General features: G+C 31.9%; 3 protein-coding genes across 3 annotated transcripts; 1 reads left to right on the forward strand and 2 right to left on the reverse strand.

The window, feature by feature from the left end:
• Positions 1 to 4,176: 4,176 nt before the first annotated feature.
• LOC114380191 (coumaroyl-CoA:anthocyanidin 3-O-glucoside-6''-O-coumaroyltransferase 1-like) lies at positions 4,177 to 6,171 on the reverse strand. The gene has a single exon (XM_028339150.1). The coding sequence runs from the start codon at positions 6,143 to 6,145 to the stop codon at positions 4,721 to 4,723; it is 1,425 nt and encodes a 474-aa protein (XP_028194951.1). The 5' UTR covers positions 6,146 to 6,171; the 3' UTR covers positions 4,177 to 4,720.
• A 3,881-nt stretch (positions 6,172 to 10,052) lies between these two features.
• Positions 10,053 to 16,311, forward strand: LOC114380190 (diacylglycerol kinase 5-like). Its single transcript, XM_028339149.1, has 13 exons — positions 10,053 to 10,207; positions 10,313 to 10,585; positions 10,675 to 10,797; positions 10,957 to 11,085; positions 11,534 to 11,619; positions 12,278 to 12,401; positions 12,846 to 12,894; positions 13,353 to 13,435; positions 13,628 to 13,695; positions 14,595 to 14,669; positions 15,196 to 15,283; positions 15,461 to 15,577; positions 15,735 to 16,311. Exons 2-13 carry the CDS (start codon positions 10,382 to 10,384, stop codon positions 16,053 to 16,055), a joined length of 1,467 nt encoding a protein of 488 aa, XP_028194950.1. The 5' UTR covers positions 10,053 to 10,207; positions 10,313 to 10,381; the 3' UTR covers positions 16,056 to 16,311.
• A 943-nt stretch (positions 16,312 to 17,254) lies between these two features.
• On the reverse strand, positions 17,255 to 20,893 carry LOC114378322 (protein THYLAKOID FORMATION1, chloroplastic-like). The gene is made up of 5 exons (XM_028336894.1): positions 20,568 to 20,893; positions 19,376 to 19,646; positions 18,837 to 19,053; positions 18,411 to 18,526; positions 17,255 to 17,766 (listed from the first exon to the last, which is right to left on the reverse strand). Exons 1-5 carry the CDS (start codon positions 20,764 to 20,766, stop codon positions 17,676 to 17,678), a joined length of 894 nt encoding a protein of 297 aa, XP_028192695.1. The 5' UTR covers positions 20,767 to 20,893; the 3' UTR covers positions 17,255 to 17,675.
• Between the last annotated feature and the right edge of the window lie 4,270 nt (positions 20,894 to 25,163).

Below are 25,163 nucleotides of genomic sequence, written 5' to 3' on the forward strand. Positions count from 1 at the left end.
ACCCGAATCTAAATTTAAGATGAGTAATAATTTCAAATATATAAAATAATTTAAATTTATTATATCAATTTAAATTATCATATAAAGTTATTTTTAATTGTTAATATTATTATAATAAAAATAAAAGGAGTATAATTTGAGATGATTGAAAGAATGTTTTGGGCTAATTGCATGGTAGTATGTGAAAGCGCATCCAAATGAGGGGGGAAAAGATAAGTTTAATTTCATATTTTATTTTAAAATTTTCCTTTTAAACGAATTTGTCCCAAACAAATTTTGTTTCTTTGTTAATTGGCTAACTAGCTAATGCAGTATGTTATTAGTTTTGGCTTAATTGGATCTTTTATATCTCCAACTTTTATTTTTTGACAAATTTATCTCTCAACTTTTGTGGACTCTGTTGCTAGTAAATTAATGAACGGAAGGTAAATTTTATAATTATTTTTAAAATTTTTAAATAAAACATGTCAAATTAATTATTATTTTTATAAAATTCACAAAAAAATAAAAAATTGAAGATAAAATATAAAATTAAGCCAAAGAGATAATATTGATAAGTACAAAACTTAACTACAATTTCTTATGTACTTTTGGTGTTTAGAGCTAGAGTTTCATCTAAATAATTTATGTCAACATTTAATACAAACTTTTACAACACATATAATTGAGATGAAATTTCAAAATTATGATTGAATAACAACAATAAAAACACATAAAGAAAGTACGTACATCTATTTTTTTTCTTCTATTAAAAATGTTTATTTGAAAGAGTGAGAGTCTTACTCTCCAAATTATATATTCTAATTTATATATAGTGTAGGAGTATATTGAAATAATTATAACTTTTTTATTTCAAAGGGAATTTATTTTACAAGTATCTTTTTTTAAAGGAAATTTTATTCGTGACAAATTGTAGAATGTTAAATGTGAGCATCTCTCACAAGGAAGACTCAAGCTTTTAATTAGCCTATGTGGATTGAAATAATGAGAACTAGCACTAGTATTTTATTATTTGCATTGCTCAAAATAAGTATTTATTTTATATAATTAAATTTTTAATAAATGAATATTTTAACATATAAACTATATTATAATTAAAATTCTTAATAAATAAATATATTTTAATATACAAAATATTATATCTAAGATTTACAATGACAATTTAAATTGTGATATAAACTTTATTCGTTAGTTTAAATTTTAATGGTTATTGACTTGTAAAATATAAACTATCCATTTGTCTTTATACTCTAAATTCTATAATTATTAAATATTTAAAATAAAAACTTAAAAATAAATTCAATATTATCATCTGTATAAATCAATCGATCATAAAGGATAATTTAAAATTTTTCCAGAAAACATATACTATAAAAATATTTTAAAAAAACTTATCCAAACGCACTTAAGTACAATTTTAATAATCATTTTCAACAATTGATACACTGGAAATCGTCAATATTCAAGCTATTGTAGGAAAATAAAGGCAATTCGTTTTCCCAGTGTATTTTTCTAAACAGCTGTTTCCATGTGACCGATTTGCTCTCAAACGGAACATGAAATTATAGTACATACATTATTAGTCTGCGTAATTATCAAAATATGCCCAGAGTCATTACAAGAAAAACTAAGTGATAGAAAGATGTAATGACTGAGGAATTTCTAGCTAGTATTCAGATTCTGGGCAAGTGATGGGAGGAAACTATGAAACTTCTGAATTATAAATAACTTAATTATTAGTCTAAGTCACTGCTGCTGCTGTGGGCCTCATATTACTGCTTATCTGTTTGCTCCCAAGGCAATATCTAGGAAACTTATGAACTAACTTACAAACTAATTCTACCTGTAAATTAACTTTTAAAATGTAAAAAGATTAAAAAAATAATTGTTTCATAATAAATTTTGTATAATTTTCTTATCTAGCTGAGCTTTCAAAGATCTCTTAAAAATTGAATCTCTGAGTTGACACACTATAGGAAAGTTCACTACTAGATGTTGGTCACACTATCTAAAGAATTAAAGTCGACGATAAATATTACTTTAGCATCGGCTATGAATAAATAAAAATTAATTGAAGGTTTATAATTACATAAATGTGAAACAAAAGATAGCAGGAGTTATCTCGAAAGAAAGGATTGAATTCCCATTAGATACAACGAAAATAATAAACTATATGTTGCTTTCACTTTGGTCATTGTAATAGAGACATTAACACTTGTATTCTAATATACGAATGTATTACATATATAATAATCAAATAAATTTTTGTGTAATTTCTGTGTATAGTATGTAGTTATCATAATGGAATATTGCATTAGAGGTAGGCAATGTAGTTATAATTTTTTTTTTCATTTTTTAATAGACTTCCTACATCGCCATGGCTAGTCTTGATATTTTATAAGGTCAAGATGAAATAACAGATGAGAGACCCTTATGTAAGTATTCTAAAATGTAAACGTATATTATATACAAAGAATAACACAATTTTGTTAAAAATGATATGTTTTACGTACCACACATAATATTTTTTTCTACTCATTAAATTATGGTCCATCACCTACAAGGTCCACATCTTGGGCTTAGGCTGAAGGTGTAATGCCCTGGGCGGCCCAGAGTTGTGAAGATTTTAGACAATTTTGAAAGAAGTTAAAAGAAGTTATTCGATGCTAAAATTATTTTCACATGTTTGTTTGATGTTGAAAAATTAATTCGGGATTTAAAATTAATTCTAGATATATTTTTATATGTTTAATTTCAGATTAAAAAAAGTTAAGAATTAATTTCAAATTGAAATAACTATAAGTAACTTTTGCATTTAGATCAAAAAAATTGTATTGAGTTTTACTCATAAATTTAAAATAAAAATATCCAAACATAAATCACATTACTTCAAAATTAATTCTATTCAAAATTATTTTTGCCAACACTCATTTAAACATGCACTAAGAATTCTCATTAATTTGTGCTCTTATCATGTTGTTAAACTTTGAGGTAAAGTTTTTACTTAGTGAATGTTTTGCCTTGTGCCTTTTGATGATTTCAGCTTCTTCTGCCATTATAATGGTTAAGCTTTCTTCATGAGATTTTTAGTGGATATATATTTCTAATTTTTCTCTTTGAATTTTCCTTTAATTTGATTTGGGCTTGTATTAATCTTTTGCGAGCTAGAAAAGTTGTGAACACCTTTGAGCTTGTGGAGTCCTATTTGAGATGTAGTTAATTAGTGATTAGTAATTAGCCTATATATAAAAAGGCTTATGTAATAATATTGTGATTACCTTTGTCGTTATCAATATATTCCTCTTTCAGTTTTATATTTTTCTTTAACGGTATCTTTTGAACCAGGAATTCTAACAACATTAGCGGCTTCTTTATTTTATTTTTTAAAATTTGGTAAAACCAAACCACGCCATAAACTTGCTCACCATAAACGACCTACACAATGCATAAATCTCGTGAAACACTTCCCAGGTCCTCAAAAACACAATGTTTTAAATATGGATCACAATCGAACATATAAATCTTGATGTATTATCATATATGAAAAAAAATATCAATGGCATTCATAAAAATTATTCAGAAGTTATAATGTTATATCTAATTTCATTTCCAAACTTTACATGAAAATATTTAAGTCTTAGGTCTTATATTGAGGAATCAAGATATACATATCATTTAAGGCTTCTACAAATTAAATACAACTAATATGACTAATAAATAGTCTGGTAGTATCACTTCAGTAGAATATTAACTGACTTGAATGTGAAAGTATCTTTTATAAATTCCGGACTTCATTTGGACAAGCAAATAGTCACCTCGCCAAGTCATAACAACTAATTTGAAACAAATCAAAACAATATAAGGACTAGTTTCAGCACCTCATCCACCTTCTCACACTCCAGACATAACAATTTCTAATTATTCAATAATATAAAAGCTTCTATACCAAAGAAAATTAAACTCATTATTTTTAACATACAAATTAATTCTAAACTTTAGTATTGGCTGAAAAAGTAATTATCATTTTATTAAAATAAATATTTCTAATAAGATAGGTAGCGCAGATTTAAGGTTGAACTTTATCTTGTTAATTAAAAATATATTTTTTAATAAAATGATAATTATTTTTTTCAGTCAACACAAAGATATTAACTTACATTCGAATGAATGGTTCCCTCAGAATTTATTAATATTATGGAGTTGCTCTTCAAAGATAGTGATGAAGTTGCTCTTCAAAGATAGTGATGAACCTATTCATCCGAATGAATGGTTCCCTCAAAATTTATTAATATTATGGAGTTGCTCTTCAAAAATAGTGATGAACATATTCATCCCAATGAATGGTTCCCTCAGAATTTATTAATATTATGGAGTTGCTCTTCAAAGATAGTGATGAAGTTGCTCTTCAAAGATAGTGATGAACTTATTCATCCGAATGAATGGTTCCCTCAGAATTTATTAATATTATGGGGTTGCTCTTCAAAGATAGTGATGAAGTTGCTCTTCAAAGATAGTGATGAACCTATTCATCCGAATGAATGGTTCCCTCAGAATTTATTAATATTATGGAGTTGCTCTTCAAAGATACTGATGAACCTATTCATCCGAATGAATGGTTCCCTCAGAATTTATTAATATTATGGAGTTGCTCTTCAAAGATAGTGATGAAGTTGCTCTTCAAAGATAGTGATGAACCTATTCATCCGAATGAATTGTTCCCTCAGAATTTATTAATATTATGGAGTTGCTCTTCAAAGATAGTGATGAACCTATTCATCCGAATCCTTTCATGTGTCAATGCAACCTCTATTCCTCCTTTTTCGTCTCTACAATCAGAAAGACAAATCCATCCCGAAGATTCAATATAAGCTGCAAAAGATTTCTTAGGCTTGCCCCATCCAAAATCAGTCTGGTACACAGAAAACTTTGGTGTCCCCGAAACTATTAAGGTAGATTTACCAAATTGTTTAAATTCTGGCATCGCCGTTTCAACCGTTCTCAAAGGGTCATTCTTCAAATCTCTAATTAGTCTTTCAATTGCATTTGCCACTCCAACGATCCCATTTTCTCCCACTAGCTCACTCTTCTTCATTGCCACAAAGCAAGTGGCTAAACAATTCCCAAAGTACGTTGAAGGTAATGAAAATTCAGGACGATGACGACAATCTGCTGGAATTAGCAAGTAGCACACTTCATCCTCATCGTTGTTTTGTGCAACACTATTGCTTTTGCTCTCCTCTGATCTAATCATGCAAACCCAGAACAAGGAACATAGCACCATATAGGTTGATATGTGCACTGTGCCATCAGTGTAGCTGGCACATTTAATAGAGACCCACTTCTTCAGTTTCTCAACTTGTTCATGAGTCAATAGAGCAGTGTAGCGAACGGTGTTAGTGAAAACATCTCCAACGAGCCCCGCAAACTCCACGCTTCTTGACTCGTGATGTTCAAGTTCTTGAAAGTAATTGAGCTTAAGGCCCTTTGGGTCTTTAACTATGTCCCTCTCGTGTGAAGGAAGAGACAGAGAAGTTTCAAGGGAAGAAGCCAAGTTCCCTTTTGCTTTGCAAAGAGAGGCCCAAAACTTGATGAAATGATGAAGTGATTTGCCATCGGTAGCAATGTGGTGGAACGTAAGACACATGGTGAAGCCTGAGTTTGGGAAAACGGTGACCTGAATGGCCATGAGAGGGAACACACGTGTGCCATCTTGCTCCACAAGTGGGGAAGGCAAGGTAGGAACAAGAGGGTGCCAATTTTGAGCATCTTGGGGTGAATGAGATGTGAGGAGAGTGAAGTCTGCAGTGGACTCAGCAACGGTGAAGGAGAGAGAGTCTCCATCAAGGTAACGGATGTGAGAGAGATGGGGTTGTTGTGGAGGAACGATGAGGTTGGAGGAGAAGGGGAAGAAGTGTTGGAGAGTGAGGGAAAGAGAGTGTTTCAGAATGGGAAGTGTTGTTTGGAGAAAGTAGAGAGTGGGATGAGGAAACTCGTAGAAGAAGATGCGTTTGAAGGGTGGGCTGAAGAAAAATGGAACGTCAAAGAAGGTAAGGGGAAGAGTGGTAGAGGGAACTGAGCCTGGTTTTGGAGTAACTCTACATTGCTCTAAGATCTTCAGTGGCTCCTGACTAATCTGATGAGCCATGTAGATGGAGAGCAACTGCTAGTATGTTGTGGGAGAAAATCTAGCATGTTTAAATAATGGAAACTAATGCATGGACTCATGATTATAAGATTAATTACCGTTTGAAATTTTGTAACATTAAAATTTATCATCTTTTGAAAAACGTATTATGTAATAAACACACTTTTTTTTTTCAAAAAATTCAACGTTGCTAATTAACAGAGGGATAAAGTCAGAGTGGAGTTGGTAGGAATTGGGACAGCAAAGTTGGTAGCGTTATATTTGATAAAAAAAATTCAACGTTGCTAATTATATTTTTTTTTTTTGGAAAAATGTAAATTATATTAAACCCAAAATGATATAATAATAAACGGGACATACCTCGCAGCTAGAGAAAATCAAAAGTCTCCCTAATATAAGAAGACATATATCAAGATGTTAAAACAAATGCAACAGATGTGTGTCTATACATAAGAAACTTAATCTTGCTAATAACCTCTATTACCGAAAATTGATAATCTTCAAAAATCAGCTTGTTCCTAGACAGCCAGATGCAGTAGACTAATTGTTATAGCCAGACAACGAAATTTTCCTTGAACACCTGATGTGGATCTGCCCCTAATTAAAGAGTCAGTAATGCACTGCAAAGAAGTGAAACGTTTGCGGAAATGAGTCAAATCACGAATGTGAGTCCAAACTTGGAGAGATTTCTTGCAAGAAAAGAACAAATGAGCATTTAACTCAGTCTCATTTGAACATAAAGGACAGAGAAAATCCTTGTTCAAAAAGACAGTTTTGTCAAGAATAAGCAGTCGGTTCCTTTTAGCAAGCCATAGAATGAAAGATATCTTAGGGGGGATTGCTGGGTTCCATATAATAGAACACCAACTAACAGTAGGCTTGACACCTCTAATGTATTCATAGACTTTGCCAACAAGCAATTGTTCATTGGTACTCCAAGATTGAATCCTCTTTTTGGCATCTTCCATATTTAGCTCTTTGGAAATAATAAAGTCCCTTATTTGAATTATTTTCTTTATCAAAACTGAATCTGATGAAGAAGTATTGTAATTCCACACATCGCTCCCTCTGAAATAGTAATGGTGAACCCACCGAATCCATAGAGAATCTTTCTTATAATGAAAGTCTCACAGGATACGGGAAAGAAGCGCAAGGTTCCAGTCCTTGAAATTAAAAAGGCCTAACCCCCCTTCTTTTTTCAGAGAACAAACTACTAACCAAGCAACCAATGGCTTGTTTTTGCCAATATCCGCTTTGCCCCACAGAAAATTACGGCACGAAGCATTGATCCGGTCCAGAACAGATTGAAGCAAAGGAAAAATCCCCATCCAAAAATTCACAATTCCTTGAATAACTGCTCTGATCAACTCTAGCTTACCTGCATAAGATAAAGACTTCCTGCTCTATCCCTGAATCACGCCAGTAATCTTGGAAAGCAAGGGAGCATAGTGAGTTAGTGACATACATTTAATCTAGATGATAAAAGGGGAACACCCAAGTATCTAAAAGGGAAGTCACCCAAGCTAAATCCAGTAAGCTGCTAAATATGAGAAAGCTCATGAGGCTTAATACTGGCTGAGTATATGGCAGATTTATCGGAGCTGATGAAAAACCCTTAAACCCTATAGAAGTGCTGAAGCTTGACAAACATAGTTGACACATAAAGGATATCTCCTCTAAATAGAAGCATAATATCATCTGCAAAAGTCAAATGAGATAGCTAAATACCTGCACAGTTGAGATGAAATTTAAAATTGGCATCATCGTTGAGACGACTCATATCTCTGAAAAAATACTCCAAACAAAACAGAAACAAATAAGGGGGGAGAGAATCCCCTTGTCTAAGACCCCGCTGCCCTTTGGAATGACCATAAAAAAATGTGTTAAATATCTAGATTATATTAATTGAATAACCGTACACTAATCTAGATATACTTACCTGAAAAACAATGTGTTAAATAAAAAAAAATTGTATAACTGACATTTGTGGTCCGTGGAGTGATGCCTAAAATAGTTAATGCAGGGTGTATTTGGAAAATATTACTCAATCTCTACTTTCTCTTTTCATCTCATTTTTCTGTTTATTTCTCCATGACTTGCAGGCTTCCAGCTATTAATACATACAATAGAGCCACATTTTTGCTAACGTAGTACAATATGACATTATTATGTTGGAAAAGATAACTTCGAATTATTTTTCAATTTAACTCAAATATATAATCATCTAACTATATATTGTGATGTGTTGTCCTTGTATATGAAAAAGAATCGTTGACAATTATAATATAGAACTGATACAAAAATATAACTTTATTTTAAACCGAAAGTTATCAAATTCGATTAAGTTATCGACTCAATTCAGCTAATAGGTCACTCGTTTAATCGGTAGATCAGATTCGATTTAATCGGATATATATTAAAAAATTTAAAATTATATATTTATCTATTACATATAAGTATAAAATTAATATTATTTAATTTAAAAAAATTCATTCATACCTCAAAATATAAAATAACAATTAAAATATTAAAGTTAATAATATAAGTTTACAAATAATAATTCGATAATACAATTACATAAGTTCCTTATTTTTTTTTGAGCATTTTGGAGTTTTTTTTAATTTTTTTTACACAAGACAGGTTTTAAAAGCTGGTCTGGATCATTAGATTTATCTCGAATCGATAGGATTTGACCTGATTGGGTCACCTCGGATTAAATGCATAATCAATCTAATAACTAAATCAGTCTAATTATGTCATGTGATCCTAATTGAATGGGTTTGGCTTATCAGATTGAACCAGATTTTTAAACTATATTTTAAACCATTTAATAATATATTTCTTTTATTTTTTTTATCATTTTACAAATTCTATTATATTAATATATTTTTTAATTTTTATTTCTCATTCTACATGTTGGATATGTTAACGAGTGTCTATTATGCATTTTTTCTTTATAATAACTATTCAAAAGTTAAATCTAAAATAATTTGTGTTCCAAACTCATTTTAGATTTCTATAAATACAACATTATTTAATTGAGAAAGTGATGACCAACATTATTCAATGGATACAGGTCGTGTAAGCTCGTGAACGATCCCCTTAGAATTTATTAAATATTATTGAGTTGATCTTCTAAGATGTTGACGAACTTATTCACCCGAATCTTGTCAAGCGCCAATCCAACCTCAATTCCTCCTTTACGTCTCTACAATCAGAAAGAGAAATTGATCCTAATGATTCAACGTGCGTTAGCTGAGATAGATTTCTTTGGCTTACCCCATCCAAAATCAGTCTCGTACACTTCCAATTTGGGTGACCCCGCAACCACTAACACAGCTTTACCTGGTTTCACTGCTCTAAATTTTGACATCCACATTTGAACCTTTCTCTTGGAATGTCTGATTTGCTTTTTAATATCATTTGCCACCCCAAAAGATCCCATTTTCTCCCACTATCTCACTCCTTTTCATTCCCACAAGCCAAGAGGCTAGGCAATTCCCAGAGTACGTTGAAGGCAATGAAAATTCAGGAACAGTAAGTAGCACACTTCATCACAGTCTTGTGCAACACAATTGACTTTACAACCATATAATATATTTTATGTTTAGTTTAGATATTTTTGTTTTTTTTTAAAAAAAAAAATCAATATAAACCGTATGTTATGGTTAAAGCTTATATAGTTGTGGCATGTTTTTCCGTCTATTTAATCCACTGGACCAAAGATTTCATGCATTCACACAATCACGCAGTTGTGTACTAAACACCGTTTAAGAAAGATCGTATGGTTGGATTTTCGTATGCATATTTGAAATCTAATTTACGAGAAAAAACATAATCCGTTGGATCTTCATCAACGATCGTGATTAGTTTACTGCGTGAAAGCGTTATATTCTGGTTGCAGAGTATCAGAGTCCTACCACGTCAGCATTCAGTTTCCTTATTTGATCACAAGGCAAGGGACCCGCCAATAAAAATGCACCAATCCTTTCCGATTCCTTATCACACCGAGTCAACTCGCCCCCGCTGTTTTCTCGGAACTCAGTGCTGCTTCAGATCCAGGTAATCAGCCACATTTCACCAACAGAATTTCACAATTTTCACACATTAAGCACTTTCAATGCTCAATCGCTTCGTGTTAACGATCACTGCTGAATTTGACAACAGCTTCAGTAACGTACACTGAAAGCAATTGTTGATATCTCCGTGTTGCAAACGCGCTTTCTGAATGCGGCAATGGCTTCTCACAGCGACGCCAATTCCTTGAGGGACTTTTGGATCCCGGGCCACGTTCTCGTGCCGGATTCCGTGGTTGAAGGAAGCAACATCGATATCGAAGGACCTAAGTGTCCGGTGCTCGTTTTCGTTAACTCAAGGAGTGGTGGCCAGCTAGGAGGAGAACTCTTGAAAACGTACCGTGCGCTTCTTAACGAAAACCAGGTGCTGTTAGAGTGTGATCTTTCTAGAATATTCAAGTTCATGATCTTGTTATGCACGACTGAACATAGCGTTTTTTTTTTTTTGTTAAGGTTTTCGACTTGGGGGAAGAGGCTCCTGATAAGGTTCTGAGCAGGATCTATGCGAATTTGGAAAACCTCAGGCTTCAAGGCGATCATATTGCTATACAGATTATGGAGAAGTTGAGATTAATTGTGAGTTCAAATTCCTTTTGAGTTTGATCAATTCATGTTTCAATTAGAGCCGCAACAATTAACATCATAGTTTTTTTCTTTTTTCTTTTTCCTGGAAGCAATTTTATATGCAAATAAATTTTTTTCTCTCTCCAGTTTTTATATTTAGTTTGGCTTTAGGTTGCAGGGGGTGATGGAACAGCAGGCTGGCTACTTGGAGTTGTTTGTGATCTCAAATTATCTCATCCGCCACCCATTGCCACGGTTCCGTTGGGCACAGGGAATAATCTACCATTTGCATTTGGTTGGGTACGAAATTGCTGTTTGATATTACGTGCTTTTAATGAAGCTTTGAAGTACATGTAAAATGTTATATTGACTCTGTAGTGATTTGCTAGTTTTAGAGCTACAGTTTCACCAAAAAAGATTTTAATTGTCTTGATTCCTGCTCTTTGTTTGATTGGATGGTCTTTAAGATTAAAAATATTATGCTGGTTTATTCCTGAACTTTTTGCATGTCTGCCATTTACTTATTAAAAGTAAAAAAAAAAAGAAAAAAGAAAATAGCATGCAGTGTTTATGTTTCCCTGTATATATGAAGATTTGTGGTTCCTACTATGTCCTTCACTTTTGAGTAGTAGTGAAGGGAATTTTCTTCAGTTCATTAGTTGCTGCGATTGTGATGATAAACATTATCAGAAAGTATTTATTTAATAAAAAACTATGAAACACATTTTTTTCTGCTGCTTTATTGCAGGGGAAGAAGAACCCAGGGACGGATGAACAGGCGGTCAAGTCATTTCTAGATCAAGTAATGAAAGCTAAGGAAATGAAAATAGACAAGTAATGAATTTTGGTTCTATTCTTTCATCTTACCATTAAGTATTATTCTGTTGTTCTGCTACTTGAATAGTTCAGTTATTAATCTGTAGTTCCATTTCCTTCCTACTATTGAGGATATTCTTCAGGCTCGCTTATTATTGAATGTAATACATTTGTATTTGTATATTGCCTGGTTATGATTGTGATCCTAATTGATTTTGTGTGGGTTAAAGGCATTTTAGTTGGGATCGCTGCAATACCAGTAAATGTATAATTAATTGATTATTCGGATATCCAAACTGAAAGCTTATGATTTACTAATTTAATTTTCATTTTGTGGATACCAGTTCAATAAGAGATTCTTCTGTCGTGTTTACATACCTTGTTAATCTTACACTGTCAAGCTAGCTGTTATTTAACATTATTATTTCATTCACTCTTTTTTGTTCATTATTTTGTTCTCTTATGGGGCCTAGTAGTGATTTTTCTAGTTTAGTAGTAGTAGTCCTTTTTTCTTCTTTTGAGATTTAGTTTTGTCCCTTACTGACTCCCCATGTCCTTAATGCCCTTTAATTCAAAGTAAATATATGATTACTGTTTAATGGATACTCTTTGTTCAAGATATTTATTAATTTTTGAATTGATTTGTTCTACAAATGGTTATTGCTTATACCCTCAGCTGGCACATTCTTATGCGGATGAGGGCTCCAAAACAAGGTCCCTGTGATCCAATCCCTCCTCTTGAGTTACCACATTCTTTGCATGCCTTCCATCGTGTATCAGAGGCAGATGAACTTAATAAGGTAAGATTATACCATTCACTGTTTTGCAATCTTATCTGCATCTGGTTTGTGGTGACTAGAAGATATATTTTGGAACTTAAATTTCATGGAAGATACCTTGAGTTTCATATGCTATATTTTATGATTTGACTGGAATTCAGCATAGCTATGATAAGTGGCAACTTCATTAAAGTACGACCAGATGATATAGGGTTTATAAGTTATAACTAAAATTATACCGATTTTGGGATGATTTGTTTTGAACTTTTATAGGCACGAGCCCTGTTTTCCTCAAGCAAGTACAACATATCTGAATATTTAATATTTTATCCTTGCTTTTAGCTAATGGAGTTCACATAGTAAAAACTGGGGGGAGAGTGAAAGTAGTTCTTCAAAACTGTTTTGTTTCCATAAGTTTTGGCTTCTTTCTTACTCACTGTATGGTTGCTTCTTATTGCTCCTCAGGAAGGTTTCCATACTTTTCGTGGGGGATTTTGGAATTACTTCAGCATGGGTAAGAATAGCTTTCATGGTTCTTTTATACATGAACTTTACCTTTGCTGACTTTATAATTCCATGTTCCAATTACTGAAGAATTAGTTGATTTAGTTGACACTTCAATATAATATTTAAGTTAGTCTTTTTCACATCCTTGAATTTTGGGTAAGACATCAAATTTTGACAATATAAAATCCATTTTAAATTAATTTTAGCAAGAAAACTTACATTATGCATGCTGAAAAGTATGAATTTGTAATGATGGAGACATGATTTGTATAATGTTATGTCAGTGTGCTGATTAAGTGAAATTCATTGATTACCTTCATCAATGGTGTTGATTATTCTTAGCCTTTCTTAGAATATTTTTAGATCATGGAAATAGAATATATTAGAGGACTTCTTTTTTCCTCATTCCATCAATGTATCCTACTTCAACTCTTGTTATAAAATTTTCATGACTACATATTGTAGGAATGGATGCTCAAGTCTCTTATGCATTTCATTCTGAACGAAAATTGCATCCTGAAAAATTCAAGAATCAGTTGGTCAATCAGGTATGCTTTTGTTTGGTAGTAATCATAGTAAATACGTAAAAGCATTGCATAGACATAGAAGGTTGATAACAATACTATTTTGACTTTCTCACTCTTGATTGGAAAGCCTATATAGTTTCGGTCTTTTAGACCATGGAGATGTAATTGATCTACTTTTTTGTGATTGATTTTATTCTGATTTTAACATATCAGAGTACTTATGCTAAGCTTGGATGCACACAAGGATGGTTTTTTGCTCCTCTGTTCCACCCTCCTTCCAGGTCAGTCTGTGTAGATTGATTGGACAAAGAATTCCTTTTATGATTTTTAGGTTGTTTTTTCCCACTGCAGTAAATTTGCAAAACCATCTAATATAGGAGGATGATAGAAACTGGTTCAGATTTAGCACACCAAGAATATACTGTTACTGATTAACAGAAAGAATGCACAATTTCCCTGGATATTCAGAGATCCAAGACTCTCCCTAGTCACAATACTAACTCACCAATTGACTAACTCCTCCTCTCAATCTCTCTTTCTATTTATAGGCAGCATGCCTTATTTCTTCAACCAACTAACCTAATTAGCTAACCAATGTAACTAGGTATCTATCAGAGGGCCATGTAAATTCATGAAAGTTCATGGTTGTAATAAATGCTACATGAGTCATATAGCAAATCTGTTTATGAAAATTAGTTAAATTGACTCCTTGCAACTGGTTCTCTAATTAAATATATGAATATCTTGAATTTATTTTTTTTATTTTGGCCTATCTCCATCCAACCATGAATTTGTCATCGTTAGTTAATTTGGCCCTACTTTGTACAGTGCCACCATCAAGAACCTACAGTTGTTACTTGTTAACGGTAGACTAAATAATAGCAATCCATACATGGACATTACGTGTGAACAATTATTTTCTCCACCAGTTGAGTTGTTTGGAGTGACAAACTGGCTGGTTCACCAGTTTCTCAGTTGAGTTAGATGGTTTTGTTTGGCTTTTTAGTCACTCGTTATCTGTAGTTCTTGTCAATTTTTAATGCTGGTTTAGATTGGTCAGTTGTACACGCATATGCCCAAACCACTCACAATATCAATCCTTCATAGGTCCATCTTAAGAATTTTTGTAGTATATGTTACTTAACCAGTTAAGTAAATGTAATTTGATCTTTGAATGCAGCAACATAGCACATCTTGCAAAAGTAAAAGTCATGAAAACGCATGGTGGTTGGGAAGACTTGCAAATTCCTTCCAGGTATATCATTTTAAATACTCATATATGTCATTTTCTTTTATTATATTGGAGGTATAAGCAGTTGAGTAGGCGAGAGGAAAAAGAGTGTAGTGGTGGATTGAACCTCTGATGTCAACATCATGCAAGTCTTAAAACCAATGTCTATTGAGCTACAAGCTCATTAGCATATATATATCTACAAAAGTGAATGTCATAAAAAATTCAGTTTAGGGGAAAAACTCCTGGATTTTCAAACTACCGAAGATCCATAGCCACACTTAACTATGCTTGATAGCTTTCCAATTTTATTGTTACGCAAATCATGTCTATTCATGTTTTCAAAACCTTGTTGCTTTTATTGATATTTCTCTTGTTTATTTGTTGATTACTGTCTCATCACATGAGCAACTTATCGAGTATGGATAATTTTTGGTTAAAAGGCCATTTAATCAACTTCCATTTGTCCATCTTCTGTTCTTTCTGCTCCAGTTTACTTCTGGGACAATGATCTGTTGTTTTATTAACACTCTTTTCGTTTTGTATACAGCATCAGGTCAATTGTATGCCTTAACTTGCCTAGCTTTTCTGGTGGATTGAATCCATGGGGTACACCAAACAAGATGAAGCGGCGTGATGTAAACTTCATTAGTTAATTCTGAAATAATTTATTTTGTAAAATCTTTTCCCCATATTAGTTTTAAGGTGAAGTACAAGTGGTAGTAATAATAACTAATAGTCTTCAATATTTTTATGCATTTATTTTGTCAACAACCAAAACTCTAAGTATGCTATCTTGATTCAATACATTACAGAGAGATTTGACACCTCCATATGTAGATGATGGCCTTATAGAGGTGGTTGGTTTTAGAGATGCCTGGCATGGGCTTGTTTTGCTTGCCCCAAATGGACATGGAACTCGCCTTGCTCAGGTATGTGGTTACACATTTTTTTTTGTACTTTTTGATACCCAGGCCACATTCTTCTTTCTAAATCAAACTTTTAGAAATATTTTCTAAAATTTGATTGCACAGTTGTGAGTTTTTGTACCTATTATTATTTTATGGCTTCAAATTATCTTGGCACTAGGCACACAGAATCCGCTTTGAGTTTCACAAAGGTGCGGCAGAATATACATTCATGAGGATTGATGGGGAACCTTGGAAGCAACCCCTCCCAGTTGACGATGATACTGTTTTGGTGGAAATTTCTCACCATGGCCAGGTTAACATGCTCGCCACTCATGATTCCAAGTCCAAAAGTGTGAATGATCCGTCATCACCACACCATAATGATGTCGAGGAAGATGATAGTGATGATGAAGAAGCTAAAGCAGATGAATACCGGAAGTTTGGTGCGGCAGATACATTTAAAATCCCAGATGAGGTAGACCTTGCTCATCTTAGTTAGATCTTTCATTGTGAAAGCCATTCTTTAGAGTTATGTAGTTGACAACATTGTCTGCTTAGCTGTTAGTAGGATTTTTATAAATATTTGTTAGTTGCCTTTATCAATTGTATCACCTATTTGATCTATTCTAGCAGCGTTATGTCTGTGAACATGTGAATAGTAATTAAGAATTGAGATGCAATAATTCCTTTGATATAAACGTTTGTGCTGTTGAAATATATAAGAATTGAGATCCAACAATTGCTTTGTTATAAAAGTTTGTGCTGTTGAAATACATACCTATTTGTAACATATATCTATTTGTTAGTGGGGATTATTATGCTGTCATATTGGTTTTTTTTAAAAGTATTTTTCTCACGTCGATGTTTTCTCTTCAGTTGTTGTCCAAAAAAATATTGATGTTTTTTCTTAAAAATTATTTTTCTCACGTGGATGTTTTCTCTTCAGTTGTTATCCTCACGCTTCAATCAAATAATTTCTCTCTTACCATTTACTTTTATTGGGGAAAAAAATTCTTCGCCTTTTTATTGCCTTTCCTTCTTCACAAAACTAAAGCATGACATAACACATCACTTCCAAAATTTTTTTTCCTAAAAGTAAAACTATAATTTCCTTTTGATGAAAAAAAAGAAAAGAAACTCACCGCTTTTCTTATATTTGTTAAAAATAAACTTCGAAAAACATTACTTCGCAAAATTAAGTAGAATTGTAAGTTTCTTTATTTTGATTAAATTAATTATTAATTGAATCTTTATACGTTAAATTCATTTCTAGATTAGTTTATATATATTTTTTTGTTTTATGCTCATTTATTTTGGTGTTATATATTAGTTTATATATGGAAAAATTCTAGCTTTTGATCCTTAGACAAAATTAACATTACATTTTAGTCCCCCTTGTTTAAATCTGTTATGAGTTGTGACGATCTTAAACAGATGTTCACGTGTAATAGAAATCCTACATGACATGAATTTTCAAACAATATCAATTCATCACTAGTGTCGGTAAGAAAGTACAGAAAGCCGTGAATTACCATTATAATAAAAGGAGTATGGTGCACACTATAAATTAGTGATTGGTAATAGCAAATTTTAACAGTGAAAGTGATATGGGAAAGGTGATACACATTAAAACGTGAACATTTTAGTGATAGCTACTACACACGCTATCACTCTTGCGTTTGAGAACCACAAAATACATTTGTGACAACGAGCCGAGTTGGACGGATAAATTAATTGAATTTAGTTAAACAAGATTTAGGTGGATCACCATCATGACAAAAGATTACAATTTGCAGCAAGTACAAGGATTTGTTTACTCTAAATTGTACACTACATAGAATAAAGTAGAGAATGATAATTGCTGATTAATCAACGATTGAGATTATAATAAAATTTAATTTATTTTACACATTTTATTAAAATCTCAATCATTGATAACAATTTTTATTTTTAGTATATTTTATCCTTTGAAATGTACTCTGCACTTTAGATGATTCAAATCCTGCAAAATCAAGATGATAGAAGTTCCGACTTGCCTTATCCAACTCAAGGATCAACAAGAAAACATGTAAAGATAAGAAGTCTATCTTGAGTAGGAGATTGTTTCAGAAGACCATAACTACAGACCAGGCAATTGTTGTCCCAAACATGTTGTGATGGCCTCATTAGCCTTTTGTGGTTCAGCCCTTTCATCCCTTTTCTTTTTCTCCCTGAAGCAAAATGTCATTTCAACGAATCAAAACTTTGTTGATGAAAGCAAGCAAGTTGTAACTATAAATCTGTCACAACTATTAACACAAGAATTTAGGTTCAGGACTACATAGACTTTGAAGTAAAATAAAATGTTGAGACTATTGATCTCACATGCTAGTTTGTCACCAAAAAGTTGTGCAATCTCATGTTTTCTAAAAGGGGGCTACATAGAATGTCAATCTGTCTTAAAAATAAAAAACTTAGTCCCTGTTGGATTAATTTAAGCACACATCTCAGTCACATTCAATATTTCAAAATCAATTTTATCAAATTCTAAATCAAATGGACACTCAGTAATAGAGCCACAACTGCAAACTCGATCAAGTAAAACATCTCAAATTTAAATTATACATTGAAACATAAGTTGAATTTTTAGTAGTAATCACAGGTGTCTTCTAAGAGAGATAATTCTGCTCGAACTGGATATGTTCACTATGCATCACATGTATTTAATATAATTGCAAATTCAAACTTGTGGTAATGTCTAGGATTTTTTTTTTTGTATTTTTTTTAGAGTTTTTACATTCACTAATTATATCTCATGAAAAGCCATGGGAACAGAGAAAAGCAATTGAACGGCATTGAAAGGTTTGATGCATACCTGTCAATATACTCCTTCAGCAGCTCTTTTGCTTGAACCAACTTTGAAAGCAGGATGCGATACACATCCAAGTCCCGATCAACACTTCTTTTGTTGATGTTCAAAGCCACACAAAGCTGTTATGTTAACACCAAAGATTAATTTGGATGTATGAAATATAAATTTTTACAATCATGATACTGAGAGCAATCCTTGGATGATAACAGATCAGGCCAAGTCAATTAAGCACTTCAAAATATGTTGGACTTTCTTGATTTGTAATTTGCTAAAACTTTTTTTTTTCTACCAAGTAATTTGCTAAAACTTGTGTAGATAAGAAGTGAGAACTGACTTGGTAGCTTCAACATCAAATTGCAAAAACAAAATACACAATGAAATGAGTATTTGAATAAATCCAAGTCATGAGTCTTAAATGAATTGGTTAACCTTGTCCAAAATCGTTGGTTCCGTGGCATTTGCCAACTCCAGAAGACGAAACAGTCCAACTGCAAAAAAACGACTATAACTGAATTCTCCTTTTCCTCCAGCTCTTTCTGCAATGTCCTTTAAAATTCCCTCAACTTCTCCTTCTTTGGATGAAAACTCAACAAGGGAAGTTGGCTTTTGAACTCGAGCCCACTCTTCCAACTTTCGTGCGTCTATTCTGTATAAAACATCATTTAATGTAACATAAAAAAAAAATAGAAGAAATAGGCTATGCATCTAATCAGAAATCTCCATTATGGTAAGTTTATTGAATTTTATTAATACTACGTTAAATGTCACACTTACCATAAATTCTAATTAGTTGACAGTGTAAAAACTCTTTAGTCTTTACCTTGCATATAAATTAAACTCAAAAAACAATTAACCTTAAATGCAATTTATTAAAATGACACTGATAATATGGTGCTTTCATTTCTGCTAAAGATTTGGAGCAGGAGTAAAAAAAACAAATAAAAACAATAATTACAGAATGTTCTAACCTGTATTGTTCTGGATCTTCCTTCAATGCCTTAATGTAGGCTTGGAAGATGGCATCTCGGTCCTCATCACTAGGATACCCTTCCATAAGTTTATCATATATAGTGACAAAACCAAGAGCAAACACAGGGTCATAGCGGTATGATCTCTTGTATTTCATTAAATGTTGCTGCACTATTAGCTCCTGCAGCACAGTGTTGTAAATACTAGGGATTGGTCGCTTATATGCCTTGAGGAAATTTAACTTTGTCTCAGAAACAGTGGGAGGAACATCTGCACATCATGCAAACCCATAAAATTTTCTATTTCTATTCATTCTTCCCTTTTTGGCAGAATATATTAGAAGAATGAAAGAACCTAACTGTTCACACCATGCCATACATAAGATAACCAAAACATATTTCCTGAGTTAAATTTGATACACTCTGAGTGTAAAGATTTTTTATGTTGTCAAGTGTCAACAAAGTATAAATTATCTGAAAAATCGATGATCTTACCTTACATGACAATTCACCATTTTTTTTAATTAAAATTGACAGAATGAGACACTCTCAATACCACCGGACAGTGCACTAATGGCATGTTGGGGTCGCAAGTAATTTTTACCATTCACAACTATTCAACTAGCTCCTAAGCACTAGGGAATCTGACAATTCACCATTGAATGGATAAAAGAAACCCTTTATAATGCATTCTAATTAAATTCTATTCACGTCAATTTAATTAGTTTAACGCCTTACCATGCATTGGTTTATCTGAAGAGGGTTGCTTACTAATAGAAAGAAACCAATAAAGTGTAGTTTGCATTACTTCTTCCTTTCGAAAACAAGATTATATGTTCTTCTTGATTTCGAGAGAAGATAGTAAAGCGAGAACAAATATCATGCACGTCACACATAAGGTAACCAAAACACATATATGCGTAGACAGTTAGATAACAACACTAAATTATTGTGAGATATGAGAATAATCAATCTGGACAATCAAATTTTATTTTAACGATTACAATACAAATGTGTATGTAGTCAGTAGTGTATATATTTTCCCATTCTTTTTTCAACTAACAGAACAAGATTTTTTTTTTTTATCCACTCTCAGTGTAACAAATCTACATAGTCAACAAACTTACCATATAACAAGTTTAATTTGTAATGAAATATTTACTCCAATAGAAATAATTTCAAAGACACGAACCTGTAGCAGAAGACATGCATTGAACAACCATTTTAGATGGGGAATTGGAAGCTCGAACACCAACATAGTGGTACGAGAAATCGGTTCGGAACCCAAATATCTCTGAGGAGGAAGCCAGAAAGCGAGTGGAGGAAAGGGTCACTTTTCTTTCTGAGCAATGAGTCACTGCTGAGAAAGATAGAGAAGTGAGAGCAGCCATGGGTGGAAACTGAATGCTCGTGGCTATGAGAAAGTGTCCTTCGTTGAAGGACAAAATTCATAGGTGACCCTGCATTGCTTTCAAACGTGTTGGAATGAAAACAAGGCACAACCAAAAAGCTTATCCACACTGTGAAGTCTCAAACTGAAACTGAAACCTTCTTTTGTCCACTTTCCAACTAGCCGATCACATAATGACACGTTCAATTTTGGCGGTCACAATGCTTTTCTAAACCATCTGATAACAATGTTACAATTTTCTGCAACAATTGTGTGGAAGTCTCACCAACACCAATATCAGAATAAAAAAAATTGAACATAGTCAGGTGCATGCATAAATTGAAATAGGATTGTTTCAATTTAAACAAAAATTTCGAGGTTCGAATCTTAAATATATAATTCAAATTTTTTAATGTATATAATTTTGTTAAATACTCGTAATGAAAGCTTCCTTTTTTTTTTATAATATGCTATGGAGGATACTTAGTCTCTATGCAGATAAAAATAAAAGTATATTTATCATTAATTTAAATTTTATAAATGTAATGCTTCACTTTACACGTTTACTGAAAAATAATTTTAGTTTTCTGAATATATATATATATATATATATATATATATATATATATATCATTAAAATTATACCAAGTATATTTGGTTATTGCCAAGTTCAATTTATTTAAAAATAAAAATAAGAGAAATAACTACCCATTTTCGAAGACCTTTTTGTTTCTACATTAGATTTTTATTTTGAATATAGTTAAGAAAGATGTAAATATGATAACACATTTGATATTTGCTAAATTTATTACATAAGAAAAAAAGTTATACAGTTAATTATGTGCAGAATATATGTTATATCATTATTCAGGGTTATAGTCGCTTGTTAGAGGAAGATATACTTGCTTCTCCCTCCACGGTATTTGTTCTTCGCTCTAACTCGTGGTTGAGAGGGAACTAAAAGCAGGTTGATTTTGGACCAGTCACATTCACATGTGACATATTTTGTTGTATTATATATTAAGTTGAAAAATGGTAAAGATGTTTGAGAAATGGAAATGGTGTGTTTTGTTAAATTGGAAAATAGGAAAGGTTTAAGAATTCCATCTTTGACTCGGTCCATTTGGTGGTTCAAAACACGAAATTGGATCATCTCATATGCAGTTCCGTTTTTAGCTTCATCTCCTACAGGTAAAATTAAAGGACTAAATTTTTATTTAATGGATTTAAGTTTAATATTTTAACATAAACAAAAACAATTTAGGGTGAGAACCCCCTGCACTTATTTTAGAACGGCAAAGGTTAATTCGTAATCCTTAATGTTTTTCAATCTTATATTGTTTGAATGTTTGACCCATATTATTAGTTTCTCCCTTGTCAAACAAATTGAAAAGAAAGAAAGAAAAGAAACATTTTTATGCTTAGCAAGTCCAAGCCACCATAAAATTCAAATGATATATTAATATTATGTATACTTTTGATCTGTAAACTACTAAATGTCTTGTACCATTACGTCAATAGTCTCACTTTGAAAGGAAAACACGAAGTTAACTAGTTGACGGTTGCTGCTTTCCTCTCAAGCAATAAAGCTAATTGAGAATTAGTTAAGTAATGATGTAATACTTTATTAATCTATCATATTATCATTTAAATATGACACTTTATTAGTTCAACATATCATCATTTAACAAATCTTTAAAGATGATAAATACTAAAATCAAACATAAAAAATATCATACAATGAAATAAAAAAAATTAGATAGTAAAACTAAAATTAACTATTTTACATGTATAAAAACATATTTGAACATAAAATAAATTTCATGTATCATTTGTTTGAATAAACAAGCTATGTAGACACATTGTCATCTAATTATAATAATTGTATATGATAAGTTTCTGATTGATTGATAATAATAAAAATTACACTGCCAACGCATAAATTCTTAGTGTTTATTAAAGTTAAACTTTCTTTTATAATGTTTTGCAGAGTTATAACAGTAAAAAAATTCAGTTGTATCATTTCCATTTCTGTATATATTAACAACATACATGTTCCCCGTGTTTTAAATGCCTGAGTGGGTGTGGCTTCTTATGTTCTTTTATAGCAAGTTGTTTTCTTTAATCTTCCTTGTCCGATCGAATCTAGTCACTTCTAACCCTCTTCCCAAAAAATCCAAGAGTGAGGAAAGTAACATGATTTTGAACTTGGAGATGTGCATGAGCTGAGATATTCATATTCTCCAAGTGGTTCAAAACATGGAGGAAGGAATCAAAGATGGAACTCCAACAAAAGACAACCTCATTAGTTCTTCTCACAAAGGTAGCTCCTCAAGAATCCCTGGTCTCTCTAAGCCAGAGAACCGTGTTGCTGGGAATGGTTATGAAAATGTGATTCATCAAGCATCCAAGTGCAGTAATGTTGATGCTGCTGATAAATTTAAAAAAGCTGAAGAATCTCTTAGAACTGTCATGTACTTGAGTTGCTGGGGTCCTAACTAAAGGGGCACCTTCAAACCCTCAAGAACTGTGTCTAGTGGCAGGTATGATATTTGGAACTTTTTGGATAAATTTTTCAACAAGTACCCGTAGGAAAAGAAATAAGAAAAATAAAATGAATTAAACTTGTTCCATAAGTTGAAATTAGCTTATACATAAGTTAATTTATAAGAACTTGTTTAACTTCTGCAAAAGTTTATTTGAACATTTACTTAAGTTAATTTTAACTTACGAGAAAAGTATAATTTATTTCATCTTCTGATTTTTTTTCCTACAAGTGAGTTTATCCAAAAGGGTCTTCTTATCAGTATCGCGATTAGTGCTTTTCATATTTCGCTAGTAGCCTATCACTACTGTTTTTTCTGAAAATATATAAATGCAGCAGCTGTACTGTACATAGAGCTTTGTAAAGTCGAGTTAAAACTCAATAAACGAATCTCTATTCTCTACTTTCCTTTTATTATTATGAGAATGTTGGAGTGCTTATGTAATTTTCAATATTTGAGTGTAAAAAAGGGTTCAAATATTATACAGAGTGCGTGAAGAACTGGGATTGGAGTGTATGCTTCACATTTACCAAAAAAGTTCGTGGTGTTTTAAGATAGTGATTAGTGAGGAATATCTATAGTTGTGGATCCTACAGTAACAGGTGGAAAGAAATGGCATTGACTAGTTGCTAAATTTTGTGTTAAGACTGTTCACCCATCTTTATCCAAAACAGTGGATTATAAATAATAAAGTTGATTTATGGCTAAACTTGACAGAGGAAACAAAGATCATCAAGGGTAAAACAATAGCAAAAAAGAAAAAATGTTTACTTATTAAGGAAGGAACCAGTCAATGAGGTGAACAAAATTTCGTCCATTTTCTGCCCCCAATCCCCATTCACGTTCTTCATGGGCTCCACTACTCCCTAATCCGAATCTGGTTTGGGCTTTGCTTGAATTGTTGAGCCCATCTGACAAAAAAACCTTCCCATGGACCTTTATCTTATTTAGTTATGTTGAATGCATGCTTAAATATGTTTTTACTATTTGTAAAATAAGTAAATTTTTGTCTTAGATTTTAAAATATAATTTTTTTTAGTTTTTCTCCCTCTAAATTTAAAATCAGTGTTTTCATCACTATGAAATGAGTTAATTTTGGTTTTGGGTCGGTAGAATATTTTTCTTTAATTTTTATTCCTTCAAATTTTGAAACTTTTTGTTTTAATATCTATGATTCATTTTAAGATAGATAAATGACATACTTTAAGGCTAAAAACTTGTGAGTCATTTGTTAATATGACATCACATACACATTATTGGGTTTCGCTTGAAATAGTCACGCAATCTTTTATTAGACACGTAAGAAAATTAGTCAATGTCATATGATGGAAGAGACAAAAAAAAAATATTGACTTTATTTAGTAGATGGATGAATAAAAAAAGTTTAAAGGAAAACTAAGCAACTATATGTAAAATAAGGTAAAAATTTAAGGATCGATTGAAATGAAATTAACATTTAGGATGCTTAATTATAAAATAATAAAATTTAAGAAACCATTGAGAAAAAAATAAAGTGTATTTATTTGTAGGAAGATAAAATTTAATAATCAATTACTATTAAAATTAAAATATAGAATGTGAGTTTAAAAGAAGATAAAGTTTACTCTTTCCTGTTTTATTATTATGGGTACCTTGTAAATAAATGATATTAAGTTTCTCGACTCCATCAAGGATTTAGTATGTATTTGATTGAGCATTTAAACCCACTTTCAATGGAAAAATATGCGTTCTAAGGCATTAAAGGTAAAGCAATGTGAGGGTAGTTTTTTTTTTTTTTTTTCAACACCAATATACCTTAATTGCAACTGGTTTGCAAACACATCGAGAACCTTGATTTCTTGTAAGCTTGATC

This window comes from Glycine soja, chromosome 12, assembly GCF_004193775.1.
Source record: "Glycine soja cultivar W05 chromosome 12, ASM419377v2, whole genome shotgun sequence".
NCBI classification, from domain to species: domain Eukaryota; kingdom Viridiplantae; phylum Streptophyta; class Magnoliopsida; order Fabales; family Fabaceae; genus Glycine; species Glycine soja.

Coding starts and splice junctions, on each gene's coding strand:
- LOC114380191 (XM_028339150.1), bottom strand. CDS start 6,145: ATGGCTCATCAGATTAGTCAGGAGCCACTGAAGATCTTAGAGCAATGT.
- LOC114380190 (XM_028339149.1), top strand. CDS start 10,382: ATGGCTTCTCACAGCGACGCCAATTCCTTGAGGGACTTTTGGATCCCG. Junction 11,086..11,533: donor TACCATTTGCATTTGGTTGG/GTACGAAATTGC, acceptor GCTTTATTGCAG/GGGAAGAAGAACCCAGGGAC. Junction 14,670..15,195: donor GACTTGCAAATTCCTTCCAG/GTATATCATTTT, acceptor TTTTGTATACAG/CATCAGGTCAATTGTATGCC.
- LOC114378322 (XM_028336894.1), bottom strand. CDS start 20,766: ATGGCTGCTCTCACTTCTCTATCTTTCTCAGCAGTGACTCATTGCTCA. Junction 19,647..20,567: donor ATGCATGTCTTCTGCTACAG/GTTCGTGTCTTT, acceptor CATGATGTGCAG/ATGTTCCTCCCACTGTTTCT. Junction 19,054..19,375: donor GAAGATCCAGAACAATACAG/GTTAGAACATTC, acceptor TGTTTTATACAG/AATAGACGCACGAAAGTTGG.